This window comes from Balaenoptera acutorostrata, chromosome 6 (assembly GCF_949987535.1).
Source record: "Balaenoptera acutorostrata chromosome 6, mBalAcu1.1, whole genome shotgun sequence".
Classification (NCBI taxonomy): domain Eukaryota; kingdom Metazoa; phylum Chordata; class Mammalia; order Artiodactyla; family Balaenopteridae; genus Balaenoptera; species Balaenoptera acutorostrata.
In genome coordinates, this window is record NC_080069.1 from 107,796,072 (window position 1) to 107,809,004 (window position 12,933).

A 12,933-nucleotide genomic window follows, 5' to 3' on the forward strand; every position below is an offset into this window, starting at 1 on the left:
ATAAAAGAGAGTGGGATATTGGAGCTAATGATTTTGATGGGACATCATCACATGAGGACAACTCCAGGGTGTGAACTAGGAGTGGGTGGCTGCGCTGGACTGGAAGAGAGTTCACTGGAGATGAGCAGGCTAAGGAAGTGAGAGACTGGGTGGTAGGGCTCGGAACCCAGGAGGACCTGAACACATCTACTGTGATGACAAGAGCATAGATGGAAAGAAAACTCAAAACCAGCAGCTTTGATACTTGGAGCATCAGTTCCAGTTGAAGCAAGAAGATGAAGGCTGGATTCTATTTAGCTTTATCTTTTGGGGAATGACTGCATTTCAGGGTCATAAGGAAGGACGGATTTAATCCTGACAAAGTCTTTGGATGGGAGGTAGGCACCTACCTACCATAATTCTTCCCTGGCCTAGAAGGAGGTTCTGGAGAGTACAGAGGGAAAGCTAGCTTTTCTTCTCTTGGCATCTATAATGGGCAGCTGCTACGAAGGTCAAGCATGGTGACAGGTGGCAGCAGGGAGAAAGGGAAACCTCAAGAGCAGTCTTTTCAGCCAGAGGGTGAGCTTCACGTGGGGAGGTTGATAGTCTTAAGTGAGGTTTGACCAGTATGATTAATTACTGGGACCAGAATTTTGAACAATTGCCTCACTTCCTCTGCATAGCCTTTACCGATGCCACTAGACTGAGTTAGAAACCTCTAATCTGTGCTCTTACAGTGTATGAATTGTTTCATCACCTACCATGCTTTAGGGTAATTTCTTGCTAAACTGTATTTATCTCCTAGTAGACTTATAAACTCCTCAAGGGCAGGATTCATGCCTTCCTTGCTCCTATTCCATGCCCAGCACACCCTGCAGTGTCTGGACCACAGTAAGAGCTCCATACACATGAATGAAACAAACAAGCGTGCTTTGTGAACTGTTAAAAAAACAAAATAAAACAAAACACTCGGTGATATAAAAGGCAGGTTGGGTGGCATGGGGGAATGGAGAGAATTAAGACCCTCCAAGTACCTTTTCCCTTTGGAGACCCTTGACTTTAGAAACCTCTCACCCAAAGAGCAGCTGGAGTGACAGAAACATTTTCTGAGGACCTGAGATCAGTTCCAGATGTTTGCAGGCATGTCAGTTTGTACCTCACCCTGTAAAACATATTTCCTTCACCCCCCTCCACTCTAGCTGAGGGAGTGGGGCCCAGTCTCCAATGACATCACCTCCCTCAAGTTGGTCCAGGGCAGGCAGACAGCAGGCGGGTGAGGGCTCTTCTAGCCTCTCAGACAAAGAGTAGGGCTCAGCCATGGCCTGCACTGCTTGAGGAGCTATGAGTAATTTCCACGGAATTTCATAAACAGCTCCGATGTAATCACTCCATCACAGCCGCTGCTGCCACCATCCTCTCAGCTACTGGGGGATGTGAGACCTTGCTGTCCTTTGCTTTAAGTTATTCCCCACACAAACCCACCTCCATAACTGCTCCCCTTCACTTGAGAAGGTCATCGGTCTAAGGTCTAAGATGGGATGGTGTGTGTGCAGGGAGAGGGTGTGGGCGGTGTCCTTTCAGTCGTAGATTAGACTTAATGGAAACAGGGAGGGAGGGTTTAGAGAATTGCATTGGGGATGGAGAGAGGTGTCTTCTGACCCTTCAGGATATTATTCTTGACCCAGATCTAGATGAATCTAGATGAGCAGCTCATGCCTAAGCAGCTCGAAGAGATAAAGACAGGAAAAGATAGACTGAGACATAGGCAGAAGGTGGCACGAAGTAAAAAAGGAAAAAGAGGAGACAGAGAGAAAGATGTCAAGAGGGACACACATAGAGGAAAAGAAGGAAGGGAGGAAGGAGAGAGCGAGGATAGAGAAAGGAAGACACAGAGATAAGAACTGAGAGTTGGCGGGAGGGGAGCCTGGTGCTGATAAGCTGGAGAGCAGCCCATCAGGCTCCCAAATGCCAGGACAGAAAGGGGCACTGACCGGCTCCAGATGTTGCTGCCTTTCGTGAGGAGATGTGGGGGATGGTAGAGAGGGCCCACTGCTTCGTGCGGGGTCCGACAGAGCCAGCTGGCCTTTCAGTCCTGAACCAAAACCCAAAGCGAAGCTGGGAATCCCATGGGGAGAGGGAGAAGTCTCTGATTTTTAAAAGGTTAAAAAATATTCCAGCAGCTGACCAAAGAAACTTCAGGGGAGTGTGGTAGGAGGTTATGACGTTGGGTGAGACCCTTCCACTTCTTGTCTTTCCTTTTCTGATCCTTGCAATGAGGGAGTTGGACTCACTGCTAAGGTCCTGCTACTCTAAAGTTTTGGGATTCTCAGAAGCTGGCATGTATGACAAAGAAGCAATGAGTCTGGAGAGCTACATTCTCTAGAAGAGCCCCCCAGCTGCCATCATATGTCTAGATACTCCATCCTGCCCAGACACACAGATACCCTGTATCCCCTAATTTCCATTTGCTTCTTGGTTTATTCTCAACAAGAACAAAGCACACCAGAGGTAATATCACTGGTGGAAAGATATTTGGACTTGGCAGGGAGAGCAGGTAAAGAAACCAGAGCCCCCATTCTAGCACTGACTCTCCCACTAGCTCATGTGTGTAACCTCGGGATAATCCCCCCTCCCGCCTTCCTCAGCCTTTTTCTCCGTAGGTCAAACATGGTATTTGGATTCATTAAATTTGCTTGTGCCTCACCCCGCCTTCTTATTCCCACCCCCCTGCATCTAGCCCTGCCCAAGAGGCTGAAACCCATGCCAATTGCTCTGATGAGGCCACGGGGGAGAACCAGACGTCTGTTTTTAATATCGATGACAGATTAGCGTGCGGGGAATTCAGCCACCCCCCCAAAACAAGCCCTGTCTCTGCTCAAAACAACTGGAACAGGAGGCTAGTTATGCTTGGCTTTCCCAATAGAGTCCCAGGACCGACAGAGCAATGGCTTCTCCGAAGGAAACAAAGAGAGCGCCAAACCCAGGGGTGGGGGACAGGAGAAGGAGACAGGGAGGGAGAGTACGCATTTCAACAGCTAGTTCAAAAGGGTGTTGAACAGATGGCAGTCATAAAGCATGTGTGTGTGAGAGAGAGAGAATGTGTGTATGCATGTATATCTGTGCACACGCATGCGTGAGCTTGTGAATAAATAAACAATTACAGCACTGCACTCGGCTGCCAGCAAAAATCCAGAGATCAAAGAAAAAGCCCTCATTTCCTTATTCTGGCCTCACCTGGCCAAATGTGTGAGCAATCCTAACTCTCTAACAAAACAAGTCTTAAACCTTATTTTATTGTTTGTTTTCTTCCTAACATTGAATTTTCCTTTTTCTTTTTTTAATTCATGGAAATTAGAAGCAACTAGCATTTATCAGTACTTACCATCTCTCAAGAACTGTGCTACATTTGACTCTCAAAGTAGCTAATGAAATAGGTGTTATTTTCCCCATTCCACAGATCGGGAAACTGAGACCCAGAAAGGATGTCGACTGGCCCTAGATTTCTCATGGAGAAGTGGTAGAAACTGAAAGCAGAAGCCAGGTTTTTTTTGGGGGAAAAAAAATAGCCCACGCTCCTTAATTCGGCTGGTAACCTCTAAGATAAAGTTCAGTCAAGTTGACTGAAATTTTCAAATTTGGTCCAAGTTTACTTTTGAGATTGTTGAGACATAGTAAAAGTGGCAAGGAGGCAAAGAGATGAGGTTTCTGCTTCAGATATCCACTGCCAATCATCTACAGCATCAATTAATCATAACACATTTTAGAAGGCTTACTATGTACTCAGCTAGTCTCTAGAACTACGTAAGACCTCATAAGACCACACAGTACTCAAAGAATTAACATCAGAGTTGAAAAGTTAAAACATGTATATGCCTACCCACATATAATTCAATTCAGTGAACACTGAACGTCTATGTACGTCAGGCACTGTGGAAGGATACCAAATTATAAAGACATAAGAGTCATTATCCTGCTTCTTTAAAGACAATTGTCCACTGAAAAATTCAAGAATTGGATGGTGGAGAGAATTAAAGTCAAGTAGCACAAGAAAGAATTAGAAGAACCTGTAAAGATGGTGGCAGATATGTCATTATCTTCAAACTTCTGAATGGCAGCAGGAAGAAGAAGGGGTAATATCTCTGTGGGGTGTCCCCAGACCATGTAACTAAAAAGAAGTTTTATCTCTATCAAAAAAAAAGGAACTCTTGGATCAGAACACTGGTTCCTAGACAATCAGAAGGAAGAATCTTGGATTTCCATTTCTGGACTAGATGGAGAAACAGAGACTAGATTTATTTACCTTACTACCTGAAACATTAAGGATTTTTTAAAAAGAAAATAACATAAAACAAGTTTTCAAACTGGAAATCTGGCAACAGAGGACAGAGATCTTGAAATATGGAAAACAAATTCTGTGAGTCCTAAAATTTCTGCAGCTTCCTGCCTTTAGAGAGTTTCTAGGTCACTGCAGGGAGATGCCTGGAAGATTCCCTAAATTGAGAAGGCAGAGTTCTTAGTCCAGGGAGATGAAAGTGACTAGAGTTTATAGGATAGAGTAATGGAGAGGAGAGAGCTGTACAGAGAGAAAATTGAAGAGATCTGTGTAGGGTCCCCTTTCAATACTCAGCAAAGTACTGGTTAATGGATGTATGTAAGGAGCCTACCAACCCAAGAGGATTAGACAGAACAATGCCCATTGCTCATACAGGGGCCAGAAATAGTGCCTATTCCTCCCAGTCACACTGGAAAATCTCATAATTCATGGGTCATTGTGTAGAACACACTGAAGGGTCTTGCCTCAGTAGTAGGGAATAATTAGCCCTAGACTAAACACTGCTCTGGTTCCATCTAACAAATCGTAAAAGTAAGACCCAAAAGAATCAAACTGTCTCCAAATAACTTAACTGTGGCCCAGAATAGAGTTCAAAAATATTTATAGGAATACAAAAGTATCCAGAACCCAACAAGGCAAATATCACAATGTCTGGCATTTAATCAATTTTACCTGGCAGGCAAAGAAGAAGGAAATTCAACACATAATGAGGAGAGAAATCAATCCATTTAAACTGACCCAGAACTGATACAGATGTTAGAATTAGGAAACAAGGACATCAAAACCATTATTATAACTCTATTCCATACTCAAAAATGTTATGACTATATATGCCATATACTAGCCAGATCAAAATGAACTTCCTGGGACTTCCTTGGTGGCACAGTGGTTAAGAATCCACCTGCGAATGCAGGGGACACGGGTTTGAGCCCTGGTCCGGGAAGATCCCACATGCTGTGAGGAGCAACTAAGCCCGTGCACCACAACTACTGAGCCTGAGCTCTAGAGCCCACGAGTCACAAGTACTTTAGCCCACGTGCCACAATTACTAAAGCCTGTGCGCTCAGAGCCTGTGCTCCGCAACAAGAGAAGCCACTGCAACGAGAAGCCCGCTCACCACAATGAAGAGTAGCCCCCGCTCAATGCAACTAGAGAAAGCCCACGTGCAGCAATGAAGGCCCAATGCAGCCAAAAATAAATAAATTAATTAATTTAAACTAAATGTTTAAAAAAAACAAATTGAACCTCCTAAGATGAAAATTACAGTGTCTAGACTTCCCTGGTGGTGCAGTGGTTAAGAATCCTCCTGCCAATGTGCCAATGCAGGACAGAATTTCGATCCCTGGTCCAGGAAGATCCCAAATGCCCTGGAGCAACTAAGCCCATGTGCCACAACTACTGAGCCTCTGCTCTAGAGCCCGCGAGCCACAACTACTGAGCCCACGTGCCACAACTACTGAAGCCCACGCTCCTAGACCCCGTGCTCCGCAACAAGAGAAGCCACCGCAATGAGAAGCCCGTGCACCACAACAAAGAGTAGCCCCTACTCGACACAACTAGAAAAAGCCCACACACAGCAATAAAGACCCAAAGCAAGCAAAAATAAATAAATAAATAAATAGAAAATTACAATGTCTGAGTTAAAAAAAAAATCACTGCATAGATTAACAGTAGATTAGATATTGCAGAAGGCAATGAAGACATAGCACTAGAAACTATCCCAAAGGAAACAAGCAAAAAGAAATAATTTTAAAAAATGAAAAGAGCATCAGTGAGATAAAGAACAATTTCAAGTGGCTGAATACACATATTTTTAGAGTCACTGAAGGAGAAAAAAGATGGAGAGAGAGAAAAATAATGGCCCCCAATTTTCTAGATGGGCTAAAATGGTAAACCCATAGATCCAAGAAGCTTAATAAACCTCAAACACAATAAATTGCTAATGTAAGCAAGACAAAGGAGCAACATCTTTAAATTACTAAAAGAAAAATATGCCAATCTAGAATACTGTACCCAGCCATAATAGCTTACAATAGCAAAAGCAGAAAGAATTCATCATTAACAAACCTGAAATATAAGAAATAATAAAATATATCCTTCAGGCAGAAAGATAATGAAATCAGATAAAAATATGGATGTATGTAAAAGAATGAAGAACACCAAAAATGTAAGTACATGAGTAAACAATAAAACTATTAATTAAATATACTTAAAGGATAATTACTCTTTTAGGAAAATAACAATGAATTATGAAACTTATGTATATGAGTAAAATGTATGACAATATAGCATAAAGACTTGGAGGAAAGAAATAAAAGTATACTATATAAGGTTCTTTTACTGCATATGAAGTGTTATAATGGCACTTGAGGGCACACTGTGATATGTTAAATATGAATATATAAACCCTAAAGTAATCACTAAACTAACAAAAGAGAGTTATAATAAATCAACAAAAGAAATAAAATGGAATAATTAATACACTCAAGCTAAAAGAAGATAGAAAAAGAGAAGGAAACAAAGAAAAGTGGAACAATAGAAAACAAACAGCACAATGATAAACTTAAACCTAACCACAACAATATCATATTAAACATAAATGGTCTAAACACCCCAAGGTAAAGATAACAATGTCAGCTTGGATTAGGAAAAAAAAAAAAGAAGAAAAAGAAAAGAATAAAGACCTAAATGCATGCTGTCTACAAGAAACCCATATTAAATATAAAGGCACAAGTATGGGCTTCCCTGGTGGCGCAGTGGTTGAGAATCTGCCTGTCAATGCAGGGGACACGGATTTGAGCCCTGGTCTGGGAAGATCCCACATGCCGCGGAGCAACTGGGCCCGTGAGCCACAAATACTGAGCCTGCGCGTCTGGAGCCTGTGCTCCGCAATAACGGAGGCCGCGAGAGTGAGGCCCGCGCACTGCGATGAAGAGTGGCCCCCACTTGCCACAACTAGAGAAAGCCCTTGCACAGAAACGAAGACCCAACACAGCCATTAAAAAAAAAAAAAAAAAAAAAAAGGCACAAGTAATATAAGAGTAAAAAAATAAAAAATGGTAAATCATTCTAACACTAATCAGAAGAAAGCTGAGAAAGTTATATTAATATCAGAAAAAAGTAGATTTTGGAGCAAAAAATGTAACATGGATACAGACAACCATTTCACAATGATAAAGGGATTGATTCATCAAGAGGATATAAAAATTATAAATGTTTATTCATTTAATAACAGAGCTTCAAAATGCATAAAGTAAAAACTGATAGAACTATAAGGAGAAACAGATATATCCACAATCATCATCAGAGGTTTCAGTACCATTCTTTCAAGTATTGATACAACAAGAAGACAGAAAATCAGAAAGGATTTAGAAGACTTGAACAACACAATCAACCAATTTGATCTAACTAGCATTCATAGAAAAACTCATCCATAAATAGAAGAAAATACATGATTTTAAACTGGACACTGAAAACAATGATAGACCATATCCTGTGCCATAAAACCAGTCTTAATAAATTTAAAATGATCCAGCAACCCCACTCCTGGGCATATATCCAGAGAAAATCATAATTCAAGAAGATACATGCACCTCAATGTTCATTGCAGCACTGTTTACAATAGCCAAGACATGGAAGCAATCTAAATGTCCATCGACTGAGGAATGGATAAAGAAGATGTGGTACATATATACAATGGAATATTACTCAGCCATTAAAAAGAATGAAATAATGCATTTGCAGCAACATGAATGGACCTGGAGATTATCATACTAAGTGAAGTAAGTCAGACAGAGAAAGACAAATATCATATGATATCACTTATATGTGGAATCTAAAAAAAAAATTATACAAATGAACTTATCTACAAAACAGAAACAGATTCACAGAGTTAGAGAACAAACTTAGGGTTATGGGGGAAGGGTCAGGGGGAGGGATAGATTAGGAGTTTGGAATTGACATATACACACTGCTATATTTAAAATAGATAATAGGCCCTACTGTACAGCACAGGGAACCCTGCTCAATATTCTGTAATAACCTAAATGGAAAAAGAACTTGAAAATATGTATAACTGAATCACTTTGCTGTACACCTGAAACTAACACAACTTTGTTAATCAACTATACTCCAATATAAAATAAAAATTTTTTAAAATAAAATGATTAAAGTCATAAAAAGTGTATACTCTGATATAGTGGAATCAAATTAAAATTCAATGACAGAAAGTTATCTGAAAAATCCCCAAATATTTGGAAATTAAGTAACATGCATCTAAAGAATCCATGGGTCAAAGAAGAAAACAAAAGGGAAATTAAAGGATATTTTGAACTGAATGAAAATGAAAACACAATTTATCAAAAATCTGTGGTAAGCCACTAAAGCAGTAATTAGGGAAAATACTTGTCTTACAAGAAAAATCTCAAATCAACAACTTCAGCTACCACATTAAAAATCTAGAAAAAAGAGGAACAAACTAAACCTAAAATAAGCCAAAGAAAAGAAATAACAAAGGTCAGAGTAGAAATCAATGAAATGGAAAATAGCAAAAATAGGTGAAATCAAAGCGGATTCTTTGAGAAGATAAATAAATTACACAACCTTCTTTCCAGATTGATCAGAAAAAAAAGAGAGAGATGACAGAAATTACCGATATCAAGAATGAGAATATCACTATAAATTCCATAAATATTAAAAAAATAATAACAGAATATCACAATTTTTTGCCAGTAAATTTTATAACTTACACGAAATGGATAAATTCTTTGAAATACACAAGGTACCAAAATCACTTAAGAAGAAATTCATAACCCGAATAGCCCTACATCTATCAGAGAATTAAGTTAGTAATTAAAACCTTCTTACAAGAAAAGCTCCAAGCCCAGATTATTTCACTTGTGAATTCTACCAAACAAATTTTTTTAAAATACATTACTAATTCTACCCAAACTCTTTCAGAAAACTAAAAAGGAGAAAATATTTTGCAATTTATTTTGAGAGGCCAGAATTATCCTGACCGCAAAACAGACACAAGCATTACCAGAAAACTACTGATCAAAATACCTGACAAATAAGGATGCAAAAATCTAAACAAAATTTTGACACAATAAATCCAACAATATATAAAAAAAGATAGTGCATCATGACCATGCGGGATTAATTTATTCCAGGAATACAAGGTGTTTTTTTTTTTAATCCTTTGAAAACACATCAATATAATTTACCGTATTAACAAACTAAGAAACAAACTATGATCGTTTCAATGGACACAGAGAATTCAACATTCATAATAAATAAAGATACAAGCACTGTGCTGCGAGTAGGACAGACTGGCTGTGGAACTTTGGGAAGGTCACAGACCTCTCTGGGATTCACTACTTGAGCTATAAAAATGCGCCTGGTAATCATTCAGAGACTAATGTTAGCAACGTGACGGCATAAGAATTTTCAGCACTTGTCTCTCCCCCACCCCCCAACGCCCCCATCACCCCTCTAACAACCTCCATCAAAAAATCAATTTGAACCAATCCGAGTAACGGCATTGTGGGGACAATTTGAACCGAAAAATCAATTTGAACAGCTGTCCGTGCACAGAAATACTTCACAAGAACTAAGGTTTCTAGGTGAGGGATCATTGCACCTGGGTGAAGCACAAAAATAAGAAAAGATGCTTCGAGGAGGTTAGGAAAGATAGATTCTCATTACTCTTACAACCTCTCCCCCAAGCCTGAGCAGCCCAGTGCAGAGAGAGAAACCGTCCCTGTGGAAGGAAAGAGAAAAGTGAGACCAACTTCACTTTGCACTCCAGAGCCAGCTCCCATGGCTGTTGGTGGCTCCCAGAAGACCTCTGTGTGAATCCAGGACTCTGGCTCATCCCAGCAACTGCTGTCTCCAGGGGCCCCAGCAGCTTCCACAGCACCAGGCTCCCAGTGGGCTCCCACGAACCCAGGTCTCCAAGCCACCCTGGCACCTGCCAGCTCCGAAGGCCCCCAGGTGATCTACCCTTGAACCCGGGTTTCCGGCTGGGCCCAGCACTAGGCCAACTACCACAAGCTCACGCTTTTGACCCACCCTGGAACCAGGCTGGCTCCCAGGCTCCTGACACTCCAGCACTCCAGGCCTGCCCTCATGGCCCAGCCTCAAGGCCAGCTCCCACAGACCCAGGCTCCCTGCCTGCCCTAAGCCAGACCAGCCCTGCAGACCCACCTCCAGGATGTCACAGCCTCCTGTATACTCTTTAAGTATACTTAAAGCACTCCTTAAGATCCACTTTCCGCATCTTCTCCTGCATGTCTGAATAATTTCCAGTTCCTCTTCCCCAGCATGAAAGACAACTATCTCAGTACATCTCACTAGAAAAGGCAATTCCTTGAATTTCTTTATCTCAGTCCCAGAGATAATATATTTACAGATCAAGGTCTTCAAAAATGTAACCTGTAGGCCTTCCCAAGTAGAAACGGTCAAATCCTTTTTTGAATTAACTAACACTTTAATATATGACTTTGTGGATCCAACTTAGAGAATCAGAAATTCCCTACAAGTACAATTTGCTACCTTCCCCTGCAGAAAATCATACCAAAAAGCACACAGGTGTGGGAACTAGGTAACAAACACCAAACAGTGAAACTTCCCAATGCCTTCCCAGTTCAGAGGACACCAAGTCTCCAAAGGTATTTAGAAAATCCCAGTTTCCCTCCTCTGTCACACCATCTCAACGAAAGAGGAAGTCTTGAACTTTCTACTTACCCGTGTAGAGTTCCGTATCTGTGTATTCATCCACTTTCTTGTGCTGCAGAATATAATCAGAGACCTTGGTCCCAATAGCTGGCTGAACATCTACCCACTCCAAGGAGACCACGGTGCTGGAGGGCTCTACTGCTGGGGAAAGTCGCAGCCTAGGGGGGTGACAGGGAAGGTTGTTTGTTTGCCAGCCAGTACTGTCTGGGCCCCAAGAGTTTGCACAGGTCAAGATTAAAAGCACAGGATTCAGTCTGGCTTCAACCCGCCACCATACCCCTTGTGTAGACTTAGGCAATTAATTACAGCCTCCGTTTCCTTGTTCATAATGGGGATAAGAAAGAGCCACCTTTTGGATCAATGTGGAATCCAGTAAATTAATCCAAGTACACAGTATGTGCTCACAGCAAGTTGATTAGCTTTCCATTTGTTTAAGCTATATTCTCAATGATGCTTCGCTGTCAATTAAACTGGCAGTGCCTTCAAACACAGTCATCTGCCAACCTCTCTGCCATTCTCTTCAGTCCCCCAGTATATCAGTCAACGCTTTAATATCCTTAAATCAATACTCCCTCACAGAGGGCAGCGATCCTGGGGAATCCTTTCACAAAGCAAGAAATAACAGAATGTTTGAAGGTGAGAACTGGGAGGGTCCTTTGAGAGAGGAGGTGCAATCCCCTCATTTCATAGAAGGTGAAAGCAAAGCCCAGAAAAGGGGATGATCTGCACAAAGTCACACAGCAAGTTGGGGACAGAACCATGATGGTGACTTTGCTTGTCCCCAGCCCAGATGCCTTCTCTCTTTCCACTATACCCACTAACTCTGCAATGACTGTCTTACAATGGATCCTCAGTATTGGCTCCTGCCCAGATCTCTTCTGCTCCTCACATCACTCTCCCTCTTAATCACACTGCCCCAATCAAGATGACCTTCCTTTACTTCCTCAAGTGGTGAGTTTCCTGAGTCAGGGCTTTCCCATGGGCTCTGTCTTTCTCCTGAAACACGTCTGTTGCCATTTGCTGCCTGGCAAACTCTGACTCTAATTCAGGTCTTCTCAGAGAGGCTTCCCAGACTATCTCCCTCTCCTCCAACTAAAGCATCCCCTCTTTGTTCTGTCCATTAGCACATCTTTGTTTTTCTTTCATATTTTTATTATTTAAATGTTTAAACGGTATCATCCTTTCCTGTTTTTGCTTTGACATCTGTCCCCCTCACTAAACGGTCAGTTCCCTAAGTGCACAGACTGTGCCTGTCTTGCTCATTAATGAATTCCCCAATGTCTGACACATAGCAGGTGTTCAAAACTTATTTGTTGAATGAATGAATAATATACAGTTTCTTAGAAAAGGTCCTACACTTTCTTTATCTCAGTAGTCCCAGTGGTCAACACAGGAACTGGCAAAGCAGTAGTTAGTGCCCAGTAAACCTCTGCCGAATGGATGAGTGAAGAAAGTAATGATGGCTGGCTTGGCGCTATTAAAATAGCACACGCTGCAGTGTAAGTGTCTACCCCCGAGCCACGATTCCATTCTGCCAAAGCTCCCTGCTTTCTCAAAGAAGGAGGTAGGCCCCCAGAGACTTCAGGCATCTGGTGAAGCACCTTAGGAACAGAAGCAAGCCATGGCCTACACTGGCAGGACAAGAGTATGAGTCCATGGAAAGGGGTGGCCAGAGGAAGAGGGGCCATACATACGTACACCGGCTGCGGGAGAGGGCTGCAGTTGGGGAGCCCGCTGGCATCAAAGGCGCTGAGGTCACACCTGCACCAGTCATCGATCACATCCCCTTTCCCTGAGCACCAGTAGGAGCTCATCAGTGCACTCTTGAAGGCCTGGAATAAAGGAGGACAAAAGAGATGATTATGACAATGGTGGAGAGATGG

The 12,933-nt window shown here is 41.9% G+C and overlaps 1 protein-coding gene across 3 annotated transcripts in view; it reads right to left on the reverse strand.

Annotated features, from left to right (window-relative positions):
- The window catches only part of ASTN2 (astrotactin 2), a 913,616-nt gene that overhangs the window by 146,684 nt on the left and 753,999 nt on the right, over positions 1 to 12,933 (reverse strand). For all 3 annotated transcript variants that reach the window (XM_057548646.1, XM_057548645.1, XM_028165454.2), the window contains 2 exons: positions 12,749 to 12,882; positions 11,060 to 11,208 (listed from right to left, as the gene is read on the reverse strand). In XM_057548646.1, the coding sequence (XP_057404629.1) occupies positions 11,060 to 11,208; positions 12,749 to 12,882 (283 nt within the window). The remainder of the gene's footprint in view (positions 1 to 11,059; positions 11,209 to 12,748; positions 12,883 to 12,933) is intronic.